The sequence below is a fragment of the Hemicordylus capensis genome, chromosome 4 (assembly GCF_027244095.1).
Source record: "Hemicordylus capensis ecotype Gifberg chromosome 4, rHemCap1.1.pri, whole genome shotgun sequence".
Classification (NCBI taxonomy): Eukaryota; Metazoa; Chordata; class Lepidosauria; order Squamata; family Cordylidae; genus Hemicordylus; species Hemicordylus capensis.
The window spans coordinates 77,832,647-77,845,698 of record NC_069660.1 but is presented as its reverse complement, the minus strand read 5'-3'; the positions used below and the strand labels follow the sequence as shown (position 1 = coordinate 77,845,698).

Sequence of the window (13,052 nt, the reverse complement as noted above, 5' to 3'; positions counted from 1 at the left end):
GTGTCTGTCTGTCTCATTCAGATTGGGCAAACCTGCCATTTCTTCACATTCACAAATTACTTACACCAGCCCTTTTTCTTAGCAAGGAGGAATCCTTTCAAAGCCAGACCTGCAGCTAGGGTGGGGTCAGTGGGTTTCCTGCCCCACTCCAAGCAGTGCTTTGCCCCACCTAGCTTTTTTTTTTAAATGGCTTTTAAATTTGTGACATGACAATGACAGCCTTCATTTGAAGAATGACGGGTTATTTTATAAACAGGAACAATTATAGTTAAACGAAAAGGGCATGTAGTGCTGGTACTCCCTCCAAAAGGGTCCCTGGTGGCCAGCCTGAGGCTCCCCAGCTGTTGTTGGATTTTGACACCCCATAACCCCAGTCACAGTTTATTGTAGCTGGGGATGATGCAAGTTGTAGTCCCAAAACAGCTGGCGAGCTTCAGATTGGCCACCCCTAAAAATCTATTAGCCAGAGATCTCTTTAAGAAAAAGGTTGGCTGACCAGCAGCCATTACAATATGAAATATTCTAATTCAGATGACATATTTTAGCTCGGCCATTTCCCTATCTGATTTTATCTTTTTCTTGCTTTCCAGGCAAATGCCTGTAGTTATGAAGATCTAAAGTTGGTGTCAACTTTCTTGGATGATGGAGATAAAGCCATCAAAACTGAAGCACTTAATGCCCTCAAAGCCTTCACCAACATCTGGAGGTTCAAAATCAAAATCCAGGTAATCACTTATGGAAGGTCTTTATAAATTCCTAATTCTAACGCGCCAAAGTTCTTGCACTGATCCTTCAAAGAAGACAATGGTGCAGAAGAAAAGCAGTTAAGGATTTCATCATCTGGCACACCATCCATAAGCATCATGACTTGGCATACTGGGAAGGGAAAGACCCAGCCTCCGTATGGTATCCATATGTTTTTACCCGTGGGGCAACTAGACATTTTGGGGAGGGGTAATTAAACTAGGAATACAGCACGGGGGAATCCCTCTCCTCCAGTGCTGTTGCCCCAATTCAAATTGCCCCCTCATGAATGCTTTTAAACAAACAAATTCACATCTAATTTGGCTCAGTTAGATTTACCAGGAGGAGGTTTTAATAGCAAAGGAATTTGTTTTGTAGCCACCAGGGAGTTATTTGCAGATGCCTCATGCTGCAGGGTAAATGTTGAGTGAAGCCACTTTGAACTACACTTGTGGCATGGAAGGAAGCAGCCACTCCCCACTGCTCTCAGATTTTGTTTTGAAACAAGTTCACATGGCATGCTCCGTGTTTTCCTTCTAGCCAATTGGGGTAGGGGGGAGAGCTTCCTAAAGAGCAGTATCTGCATTTCTAAAGGGAACATCTCTCTTATCATGCTACTGATTCTCTCCCTATGCCTCTCCCTATTTGCTCTGGCGTTTTCAGAAAAAGTAGCTTAAAACCAGCACTTTAAAAATCCGGAAATAACATCGAGATAAGCTAGAATTTGCATCACAAAGCCCAATATGTGTGTGGAGTGGGTCCAAGAATCTTGAAGGGACTTTGGGGTAAGTTTGGCTGGTGTGTGAACGTACACACTCTCTTCTGAAGTAGATTTGGGGTAGCAGCCCTCTGTGTAAAGCCTCCAAGAAGTTTTCCACACGGGGCTTTTAAAGCTCTTTAACTCACATCTCCGGCGGAATGGAGGGGATGTCTTCACATATTGGTCAGATTTACCCCGAAGTCCGTGTGAGTTATCGGGGAGCAGTTCACACACAATTCAGGTTTTTCACTGCATGTTAGGGTGCAGCCTGATTTATATCTGGGGTTAAAAAGTCCACTATTTACGTCAGTTTTTTGCAGCAACTCTGAGTTTGCAGTAAAGCCTCCCAGTAAACTTGCAGTAAAGCCTGCTGTGTGTAAAAGTCCCAGGAAGCAGTGTTGAGTAAATCGGAGAAAGACCTGTTGCTGTCTTTCTTAGCAGCAATAAATAAAGGCTTAAACATCCCAGTTCTGCACCAAGAGAATAGGGGTGTGCATGGAACCGGTTTCTGCGGTATAGTTCAAATTTAAACTGAATTCAAACCAGACTGCAGGTTCAAGAACCCGGTTTGATCAAACTGACCCGGTAATTGGGTTTGAATTTGAACCAAATTTGAACTGGTTCAAACCAGTTCACCCATAGGGAAAAATGGGGGATTTGAACCAGCCCATACCATTGTTCCCCATGGCTACCAAAGTGGGTTGGGTGGTAGGGCATGATGGGTGCTACCTACCACCCAACCCACAAAACAATTGGGCAATCAGGTGATTTTTAATGATTTTATGAATTTTTTATGGGTCAATTGTGCTATCGAGTCGGTATCAACTCCTGGCGACCACATAGCCATGTGATTTTCTTGGTAGAATACAAGAGGGGTTTACCATTGCCTTCTCCCACACAGTATGAGATGATGCCTTTCAGCACCTTCCTATATTGCTGCTGCTCGAAATAGGAGTTTCCCATATTCTGGGAAACATACCAGTGGGGATTTGAACCAACAGCCTCCTGAACTCTAGGCAGGTTGCTTCCCCACTGTGCCATTAGGTGGCTTAGCTCAGTAGGTCAACCCTAACAGGGGTTAGGGATCCAGTAAAAGACCAAAAAATCATTAAAAATCACCTGATTGCCTGATTGTTTTGTGAGTTGGATGCAGTGTTCCCTCTAACAGGGAATCCCAGATGTTGTTGACTACAACTCCCATAATTCCCAGCCAAAGGCCATTACAGCTGGGAATGCTGGGAGTTGTAGTCAACAACATCTGAGATTCCCTGTTAGAGGGAATGCTGGATGGATGGTACGTAGCACCCATCATGACCTATTACCCAACCTGCTTTGGTGTCCCTGTTGTGTTTGGTGTTGTGCTACCCACAGGGAATAATGGTATGATCTGGTTCAAGTCCCCCATTATTCCCTATGGGCAAAACAACACAGTACAGAAAGGGGATCTCCCAGCACAGAACACAACACACGGTGCACAAAACACAGTCCAAAGGAGAATCACTGACCCAGACTCTGCCAGCCACAGTGCCAGGTGCCCACTCTGCGTCATAGGCACAAGGTGCTCTTTCACACACTGACCCACACACAGTAATGACTCCAACCAATGCAACAGCAGCAGCACCCTTCGCAAGCACAGCCATAAGCTGAGCTCAACAACCTCTTCAGCATCCGCCACATTTTTGACTGAGCACATCTGACCTTGCAATGCAGAATGCAGACTGCAGTCAGAGCAGACCACCAGAGAGCAACTTCCAGTTCAGCCGCATTTTAACAGTAGTGAGCCTCGCAATCCCAATGCAGAATCAGATCGCAGAGCAGAGTCGCTAGAACACTGGGCAGTGAGTGAAGCCCAAGGCCAGACATGGAGCTCACAGCCGACTCCAAGACATCTCACACAGACAGAGCTGCCACTGTCCATTTCTTCTTTTTGTGTCTGGAGTAAGTTGGCCTCAGATTGTCTAGGTCCTGACTGTGCTGACAGCCTGCTAGGCTGACACCTGCCAGGGCACCAGTCCACACTCATCGTGTGCTGTGCTGCTTGGGGAAATAAGTAAACAGTAGTAACACATAACTGAACAGTTAAACACAAGGAATCAAACCTGCCTGCCTGCTCCACCACAGCCTGTATTTGGTGCCGGCCCTCGGGGCACCAGCCCATCATTATCCTGGGCCTGGCGGTGGGCATGTGTGCATGTCTGCGTGTGTGTCAGCAGCACTAACGGGCAGATTGTGACACATCTGGTTTGCAGGCCAGGGTGGGGCAATGATGTTGCAGTGGGTGGGGTGACCATGAGTCATTCACCCTCTACATCCAGCCAAGGGGATCCCAACAGGGGGAGGTTGGCACTGAGGAAGACCAGCCACACTACCAATCCAGCATCCAGGTGCGTGCGATGGGGTGTCACCACGTCCCCAGCCATAGAGAACACCCTCTTGCTCAGGATGAAGAGCCATCTGGCCATGCCTGCCAAGTCTGGCCAGAACTGGTGACACATTGCCCCAAATGGGACGAGATCTGTCTCCAGGTCCACCACCACTGGCTCCTGCAGGTACTGCAGAATGCTCTGCTTGGCACTGCTGCAGGGCACAGTTGGTGCCTTCCATACCCCTGGCAAGGCACCCCTGTTTGAACCACAGAGCGGAACACATGGATGGAAGTGCTGGCTACTTTGGCACTGACAGGGACACCATGCTGCTGGACTGGGAAGTGCTGCTGCTGCTGGGTGTGGACTGTACACTCAACGTAGGTGCTCCAGTACCCTGCTGCTGGTTCAGACCCAGACTCCTCTCCTCTGCCCACCTAACCTCTTGAAGCAGGAGGGCCCTCCACCTGGCAGGTCACCAGGTGTGACAACATTGCCCTTCATAGTTGGATAACTTAGGCAGGCCAAAACATGCTCTGCCGATTGACCCAACTTGCTGCTGAACCAATCCACCACTCCACTCCTCTACCAACCTGCTAGGGCACGTACTTCCTCAGTGGTCAGCATGTCTTGGAGCTCACTCATCATCTTTTCCAGGAGAAGAGCAGTGGGCAAAGCCTAGCTCAGTGTTGCTGCCTCAGCACACAGGCTGTTTGTTGCAAGAAGGAATAGCTTGAGTGTCAAGACAAGTTCGGAAATGAGCTTCCAGTCTGCGTTGAACAGGTCTCGCACTCCCAAGCTACAGTTCCTTCCTTGCCAGTGTGTGGATGGCCACCTCTTGCTCCTGGAGGGCTGGAACAAGAAAAGGGTTGTTCCACTGTGTCTCAACAGCCCTAGGAATTATATGTGCAGATAGGCTGAGCTCATGCTGCCTTTCCCTGAGCATCCACCTACCTCCTCACAGCGGTGGAAGTAGGCTGCTATCTTGAGGCACTTCTCCACAAGAGCAGCTGTGGCAGCAGCAGGCCCTTCAAGGGGGAGGCTTATATGTTCCCTGACCCTAGCCTCTTTAATGCCAAATTCATCCATCACGACCAAGTGCAGAGTGTGTGCCATACAGTGTAAGGACACAAACTGCAGTTGGTGTGCTGCCCTCAGCATGTTGGCACCATTGTTGGTGACTGGACAGCCTCAGCAAAGACAGCCATTCCTCCACCTGGTGTCTGCTGACCGCTCATCCACTGCGTGGTCTGTGTCCAGCGGCTCCATATTCAGCACAGCCCACCTGGGCTTCGCTGCATGGGAGTGGCTGGCTATACCTCCAGCAGCAGATTATGTCCTCTCTCTATACTATTCCCACCAGTGCTCCGTGAGGGACAGGAAAGCAGCCTGCCCCCCGCAACAGCTGGTCCACAGATCTGTAGTGAAGTGCAGACTGGTGTCAGGCCCTGCTGACTCCAACACAACCTCCTTGCATGCCCAGTACAAGGAGGACAATGCTCTCCTGCTGAAGGTGGTGTGTGAGGGGATCTGCTAGTCAAGGGCAAGCAACTGGAGCAACAGCTGGTGGGAGCCAGTGTTCTCCAACTTCTCCACCATCTGGAATGGCTGTTCATCCAGAGCCATTATCTTTCCAAGGGCCTGGGTAATAAGGTGTGACTCTGGGTGACACTTGCCTACCAGTTGCACTCACTGAGTGACTGGCAATGATCCCTGCTTGAGAGAAGGAGCAGGAGCACATGTCTTGTCACCTCTAGTCAAGGGAACACCAGATGGCCTAGCACTGCCAGCAGGAGCAGGAATGCTTGGTTGACGCCATTCGATGTGCCTCCACATCGACAGTGCCCCAAGATGCTTGGAATTCTTGCCCCTGCTGACCTGTGCACTGCAGTGCATGCAGACAGCATGTGTAGGCTCACCTTGGCAGTGCCCACACGGTGCTGTTACTGCCAGTCCTGGAGTGTTTTGGTGGTGGCAGTACTTCTGGGCCTACTGGTTCGTGCTGGGGGCCACCACTACCACCACCCTCCATCTAGGGTTGAGAAGGTCCAGGTGCAACAGGAATTACTCCCTTCTGCTCCTCTTCAGTCTCAGTTGCACTGAGAAGGGGGATTAGTGGTGAGGAGGATGGAGAGAGGGATCTGGCTGGGCTAGCAGCCATTAATACCTCCTCCTCAGCTTCCACCAAGGGAACAGCATCTTCTCTGACAGGGCCTCCCCCTACTTCTACCTTAGCCACCATATGTGGCTGTGCTGCAGGAGCAGGAGGCACCAGATAGTTGTGAAGGGGTATTCCCATGGCCTTACACTCGTGAGTGAGCAGTCCACTCAAGAACAGCATCCATCATCATCACAGAGGAGGAATCTCCTCTTTCAGTGCTGGCATTGCTGATCCTGCTGCCTGGCCCTTTTCATGAATAAGCCTAGGGACTGCACACATACCCCCAATGGGAAGGGGCTGGGCCCCCCTTCCCCAACATCACTGTACAAAAAATAGACCTTGGTCATTCAAGAATTCCTGGTTGGGGCTGCCTTATAAACTCGACCCCAGGTATCTCTGTCCTGACATATGTTGCCACCCCAGTACTCTAATGAGGTTGCCTTCCTTATATTGCCACCTCAGGTACATATGCTTGTGAACATACATCTTTGTCACTTCATTTTCAGAGAGCAAAGCATGTAGTGCTCATCTTGGCATCCCATCCTCTTTCTCTACTGATTGCCAGGAGAGGGGAGCAAGGTGGATAGGCTGACAAGCTTTGGATGGGATGTGGTGGCATACCTGTTGATGGGCATCCCTGTTGCCAATTCAACTGCTTTGTTGGATTGGAGACATGGGGGCGGGTCAAGTGCTCGGAGAGGCAGCCCCAGAGAAGCACCACAGGCATGGAGTGGGTGTGATTCCAGGCAGATCTGCACTGCCGTCTCTAAGATAATGGTTCCAGAAAGTGGATGTAGCCGTGGTTATGGCACTGTCTGCATTTGGACATAATGCTGCCACCGAAAAGCTTCGGGTTACAGTGGTGAAACTTGCTTCATATTGAAGGTTCTAATTGGAGTTTGGTGAGGCAAATCTCAGGTTGCTTTTGTTGCAAAACCACAGTTGCACTCGTTTGGACGTGATGGAATTCCAACCTCTGCCCCGTTTAACTGCAGTTTTGCGTTACTTGCAAATGTGACCATAGAGTCAGCCCATTTTGAAATAATGTAGGTTACAAGCTTGTTGAGGTTCTTTGCCAAAATCTCTAGCATATAGACATGTATAATATGCATCAATTATTAGTCGGAAATGAGAAATTCTGGGGCTCACACCTTATTAGAAGCTACACCTCTGTGCTGAAAACCCCAGTCCTCAATATATGAAATGGGCTATGATTTCTCAATGGTGAGAGAAAATGAAAATTCTGTATATGCTATGAGGTGCCATCTATCATTTCACAGGAATCAGAGTGGAGATGCTGGCATTGGAAACAGCTTCTGGAGCTGAGTCTTTAGTTTAGATTATGGCCTTATGTCACCATGTTTAGACTTAAGAGTTATAAAATGCTGCTTTGTTTTCCTGTGCAGGAATATGTCCCCAAGATCATTGAGCTGGTAACCACTAACTCAGATCACAATCTGCATGTGGCTGGATTGCGGCTTCTGAATTCCTTGAATATACCAGATCAGACTCACCCGGTGCTGAGAGGAGTGCTACAAAACTTCATGGATATCCTTCTCATGTCAAACACTTTGGCCAAGGTGCAAGAACACAGGAGTGCCTGAGCCTCCTCCAGTACAGAGTAAACTCGCTGCAGGGCAGATGGAAATGAATCCTACCCAGTTTTGGGAGCTGGGTATGCTTCTGTTTTATTACCGTGTGTTAGAGAAAAACAAGGTATGAGATAGGGAGCTTGATTGTCTGTCAAACCCTGGCTGTCAAGCGTGCCCTACCCAGATTCCATTCCCAGCTTCTGAATGAGGTAGGTGGAAAAATAATCCTACCCAACTGGGGCTTGACAGACAACCAAGCTCCCCATGTTGTATCTTGTTTTTGTCTAACACCCACTTGCAAAATCTGAGTGTGCCCACTGCCCAGCTCCCAAAACTGGGTAGGACTCGTCTCCTACCCAGTTTATGGTTGTGTGAACTGCCCTATGGTCTGTGAAGGCCTGGGGGTTTATCCAGAAGAGGCACAAAATATCTACATCTATCTATCTATCTATCTATCTATCTATCTATCTATCTATCTATCTATCTATCTATCATGATAGGTTTTGGGGTGTTTTTTTAAGAACATCTAATTTTTTATATCTCCTCAAGATGGAATGGGATCAATATGAAGCTGCTTTATGCTTAGTCAGGCCATTGGTCCACTTGACCCAGTACTATCTACATTGACTGGTAGCCGTTCTCTAAGGGCTTAGCTAGAACTTTTTCACAGACTATCTGCCAGCCTGAGATCCTTTTGAATGGAGATGTCATGTTCCAAACTTGTGAACATTTGCATATAAGACACACATTGAACCAATGCTCCATGGGGCCCTCCCCATTTGTCATTCTAGCTGCTGTATCCTGCCCACACAGTAAAACATGCCACTGAAAGGTCTTGGGGTTTCTGAGACCTAAATTATGGAAGAATAATGGTATAGTCCAGTCTAAGTGACCCTTAAGTGTATACTTTTTAAAAAGACACAATTATTCATCTGAGGCTTGGTCTTTGTATTTTAAAACAATGCTAAGGAAAACCCTTTAGCATTTGGTTTGATACATGGCATAATTTCTGTGAAAGCATAAAGGTATGGTGGTGGTACTTGAGATTTACATCCTAAAGCAGGGGATACCACCATTCTTGGGCCCCCAGATGTTGTTGGCATAATGTGATAGTTGAAGTCCAACAACATATGGGGACTCAAGTTTGAGAATCCTTGTCCTAAAGCAATAATTCATACTAATCAGCACCAGGATAAGTTTTATGTTTATGTAGCAATAATTATTTGGTTGTGCCCCCCCACACCTCAAGAAGGAACTGATAGCTTCAGCTGCTAGGTAGAGTGGAAATCATTGTGCCTGGTCGTGGGCTCCATCAGCACTCATGTTGCCTTCCCTTTCCGTTGTCTTTTGGGCAAAACTGAGAAAGGCAAAGCCATATGCTCATCCACTTTTCATTACAGTCGATTGTGTTAAGTACATTGGCTGACATGACATGTAGCATTATGTTGGCTTAAGAATTGCTGTGAGTCTGAAAGAAGCCCCTTGCATTGATGAGCTGCTGTGCAACCGAGTGGTTTTTGCTTCTCTCTCCTCCCTCAAAAGCCCTTTCCACTTGCATAAACATGTCCCTGAGGGTCACACAGCCCTTGGGAACACATTTTTGCAAGTGGAAAGGGCTTTTAGGGGGAGGTCAGAAAAGTGAAAACCACCCCCTTCCCTTCTGCGCCCATTTGGCTGTGCAAGAGGCCATCACTGCAGGGCCTCCTTGGGGATGCTCAGCCCTTCTTAAGCTAACATACTGCCACACATCATGTTGAACGGCCATAGTTTTCACAGAATGAGGGCAGAACTCTTTTAAAACAGTAGGAGCAAGATTTTGAACAAATGGTCTTCATCTGTATTACAAATGGTACAGGAATAAAGTGAGTCTAGCCAGTTTGTGCAAAGCATGTCTGAGCCAGGGCTGGAAAGACTTCTTCCTGAAGCCTTGAAGAACTTGCTACCAGTAAGGTAGCAGGTTCAGGCCTAGATAGCCCAAAGGTCTGACTCTGTGTAAGGGAGCTTCATATCTTCACTTTTTTCATGAACCATTTTTGCCTGAACCTTCCAGAAAGATCAGGCTACCTGTCCAGATGGGAAAAGATGACTCTCTGCTCTGAACTTGTAACCTCAAAAACCTGAGCCTCTGGAACAACATGTAGTTGGAAGCTTGCTTCCAGCAGTTAAGGAATATTTGTTCCAATGAAACAGGAGTAGCCAGTTTGAAGTTCTCCAGTTGTTGTTGGACTTCAGCTCCCATCATCTCCAGCTGCAATTTATTGTTGTGGTTCTACAACAGCTGGAGAGCCTCAGACTGGCCATTCCAGCAATTAAAAGGGATCTCCTTAGTGTTCTCCATCTACTGGTTGCATTTTATTTTCCTGCTAGGAGGCCTTGTGGTTGGTTTTCACAGCAAAAGTGGCTGGTGTGTGACTCCCCCTCCCTGAAAGACTCTGAGATACTCTCATCTGTTTGTCCAGGTGCAGCTTCTCAGGCTTCTCAGCACTCTAGCCCAGAAGGAAGACCTGCTTTATGACATAATGAATTGCCGGGTAAGCGATACCTTTCTTCTGCCTGCATAAACAAGCTTTGTGATGGGGCTGGGGGACAGGGAGTGTCCAATACGTTTCCAGATATGCTCTAGCCAATATAAGTTAACACTGAGCTATAAGAATACTACCTTTTATATTGTCTGCTATGTTACTGTAGCTGCTGCTGTAGAAAACATTCTGGCTCCATTGAAATCAGTAATATATTCCAATGGACTGCAAAAGAGCCAGAACCTCATATTTTAAGTGTAAATAGGCTAGGGATAGGGTTTTTATTCTGAACTGCTCTCTCGATGTGCCATGCCTGGAAAGGGACTTCCTTGGTTTTTTATGTGGCCCATAAAAATTTTAACTTAACTTGACTACTTATTGGAGTTAGGAAACTGATTTCCTCATGGCCGGATCATTGATTTCCCCATATAGTGGGGCCCAAATGGCATTGGGCCTTGTGAAGGTTTCCTACATAGGACAGGCTTTGTGGACCTTTCAGCAAGCCCTGACATCTTACCACAGAATTGGATCCCTTTACAAGATCCAGTTTCATATTCATTCTGATGTGTACTGCATGCAAAAAGAACCAGTTGCACAGTGGGGAAATGGATCACCTCTGCTTTTCCTTTGCTCTCATAACTGGATACTCAATTGGGAGATTTAAGAGTTCTTTAAATGCTGAAGGCATGGTTGGTTTTTCCAGCATGACCACGAGCAAGACACCACAGGAGTCACCCTGGGACCTCCAGCCAGGCTCATTTAGTATATCAATTTGGCTTAAGCACACAGCAGTGGCTTATTAAAGACATCAATTCTGCAAGGGGCCCACCTCTGGAACATAAATCCATCCAGCCTTTGGGTTTGCTGCTTCACTCACTTGGCTTCCCATTCATATGCCTGCCTAGCATGAAGGTTTCTACTGCTGCAGGGAGAATAGGGACCCACTGCTCAGTTTCCTTGCACCATTCCCAAAGCTCTTTCTAGTGCATGTAGGTAAAGGCTAGACAAGTAAACCCTCTTGGTGATCGAAGCAGGTAATGGCATTATTGATGCTTCCCCTACCCTGACAGTTTTTCTAGCCCATTTTCTACACCATCTCTAGGAACAGAGACTGAGAATAAATGTTAGGATTGTCATGAAATATATATTCGCAAGGTTGCATGCACGGGGGAGGAGTGAGGGAAAGGAAGACATCTATGAAAGCTAATTGTGGTGGTCTCTCTTCAAGACACGGCCTGAGTTCCTGAGCCTCTTCCAACCTTCTCTTCCTGGGAACCTGCTTTTTGAGATGTTGTTCTTTGTGGAGCGGCTTAGTGAGGGGCGCCTGACTCCACAGTATCAGTCAATGCACAGGCAGTACAGTGATCAGTCCCTTCATGAAGTCATCTTTGGTGAGAACTCCCGCCTGTCTGATCGCCTGCTCTCTCTCATCATCCATCCAGAGGAGGAGGTGCAGATTCAAGCCTGTAAAGTCATCCTCAGCCTCCGGCTCAACAAGGAGGAGAGCAAAGTTGTCAGCGGCCTCCCTGTGGGTGCCAATGTCAAAGTCCAACCCCAGGAACCAACCAGAAGCAGCCAACTCACTAACTCCACCCTCAGCAACCACCGTTTTAGGACCAGCACACTCTCCTCTGGTGCCATTAGCAGCAATCAAAGCCACCATAGGAGCTGCCCCCAGGATGAAAATGGTCGCAGTTTTTACACCCTTCAAGGCATTGATGAAACTGGCTACAGCTTCTATCCCCTGCAGGCCTCTGCCCATCGCAGCTTCCACCCCATTGAAACCAGCAGCATCCAGAGCTTTCCTGTTGATGAATGTGGCCGTGTCATTGATGACCCCATGGACTCCTTCCATCCCATTAATGCTTCTTACTCTGATGATAGTGATGATGGTACTGATTTGTAGAGGGAAAAGAGACTAATAAATAAGTTGGAGAAGAGATGGCATAGCCACTTGTCTGCTTCTGTGTTGGGAAAAGGTCTCATCTCATCTGATCATGCCACATTCAAGGTTCTAGCGTCTATCCAAGCAGGGGAGCCCTTGCCTGATGGCCTTTAGAAGGCTAATTCCCCACATTGTTCTCTAGTCTGGCGCATATTTGTTCATGTAGAGAGCTCATGAGGGAAGATTTCTTTATCTGCCCCAGCAACGGCAGAAGTGAACAGGTAAGGAAAGCACTGCTAATTAATATTGTCTGGACATGGAATTAAAGTTCCAAATAAAGTAGTATATTTAAGAAATCCATCAGGGAGATAGATAAGACCTATCATGACTCATTGCTAGCTATATACTGGAATTAGGGAAGAGGAGAAGATGGAAATCTCTCCAGGTGAGAGAAGGAAACCTAAGACTGCGTCCCCTTTGTTAGACTGATAATGTAGAGAAAGCTTAGATAGGCAATTCCCTTGACCACTAGGGGCAGAGATTGTGAGTAATAGAGGAGAGCTGGTCTTGTGGTAGCAAGCATGACTTGTCAGCTAAGCAGGGTCTGCCCTGGTTGCATTTGAATGGGACACCACATGTGAGCACTGGAAGATATTCCCCTCAGGGGATGAAGCCACCCTGGGAAGAGCAGAAAGTTTCAAGTTCCCTCCCTGGCATCTCCAAGATAGGGCTGAGAGAGATTCCTGCCTGCAACCTTGGAGGAGCCACTGCCAGTCTATGTAGACAATATTGAGCTAGATAGACCAATGTTCTGACTCAGTACATGGCCGCTTCCTATGTTCCATTCAGGGGCATAACTATAATAGGGCAAGGGGAGACAGTTGCCTGGGGGCCCACTGCCTTGGAACCCCACCCCCCCGAAGCAAGTCACATCACTGACTCCCCCAGCCGTGCACCAGCCCAGGCTTCATTCCGTTGTATTCATTCTCTGAAACTGATGTGAGTGTTAAGACCTGGAGCTACCAGAA

The 13,052-nt window shown here is 47.6% G+C and overlaps 1 protein-coding gene across 3 annotated transcripts in view; it reads left to right on the top strand.

The window, feature by feature from the left end:
- Positions 1-12,086, top strand: part of LOC128323774 (armadillo repeat-containing protein 12-like) — an 85,400-nt gene extending 73,314 nt beyond the window's left edge. For 2 of the 3 annotated variants that reach the window (XM_053247504.1, XM_053247503.1), the window contains exons 3-6: positions 591-725; positions 7,435-7,608; positions 10,080-10,151; positions 11,368-12,086. In XM_053247504.1, the coding sequence (XP_053103479.1) occupies positions 591-725; positions 7,435-7,608; positions 10,080-10,151; positions 11,368-12,045 (1,059 nt within the window). In that variant the 3' untranslated portion in view covers positions 12,046-12,086. The remainder of the gene's footprint in view (positions 1-590; positions 726-7,434; positions 7,609-10,079; positions 10,152-11,367) is intronic. The other variant, XM_053247505.1, reaches the window with a different exon arrangement.
- The last annotated feature ends 966 nt before the right edge of the window (positions 12,087-13,052 follow it).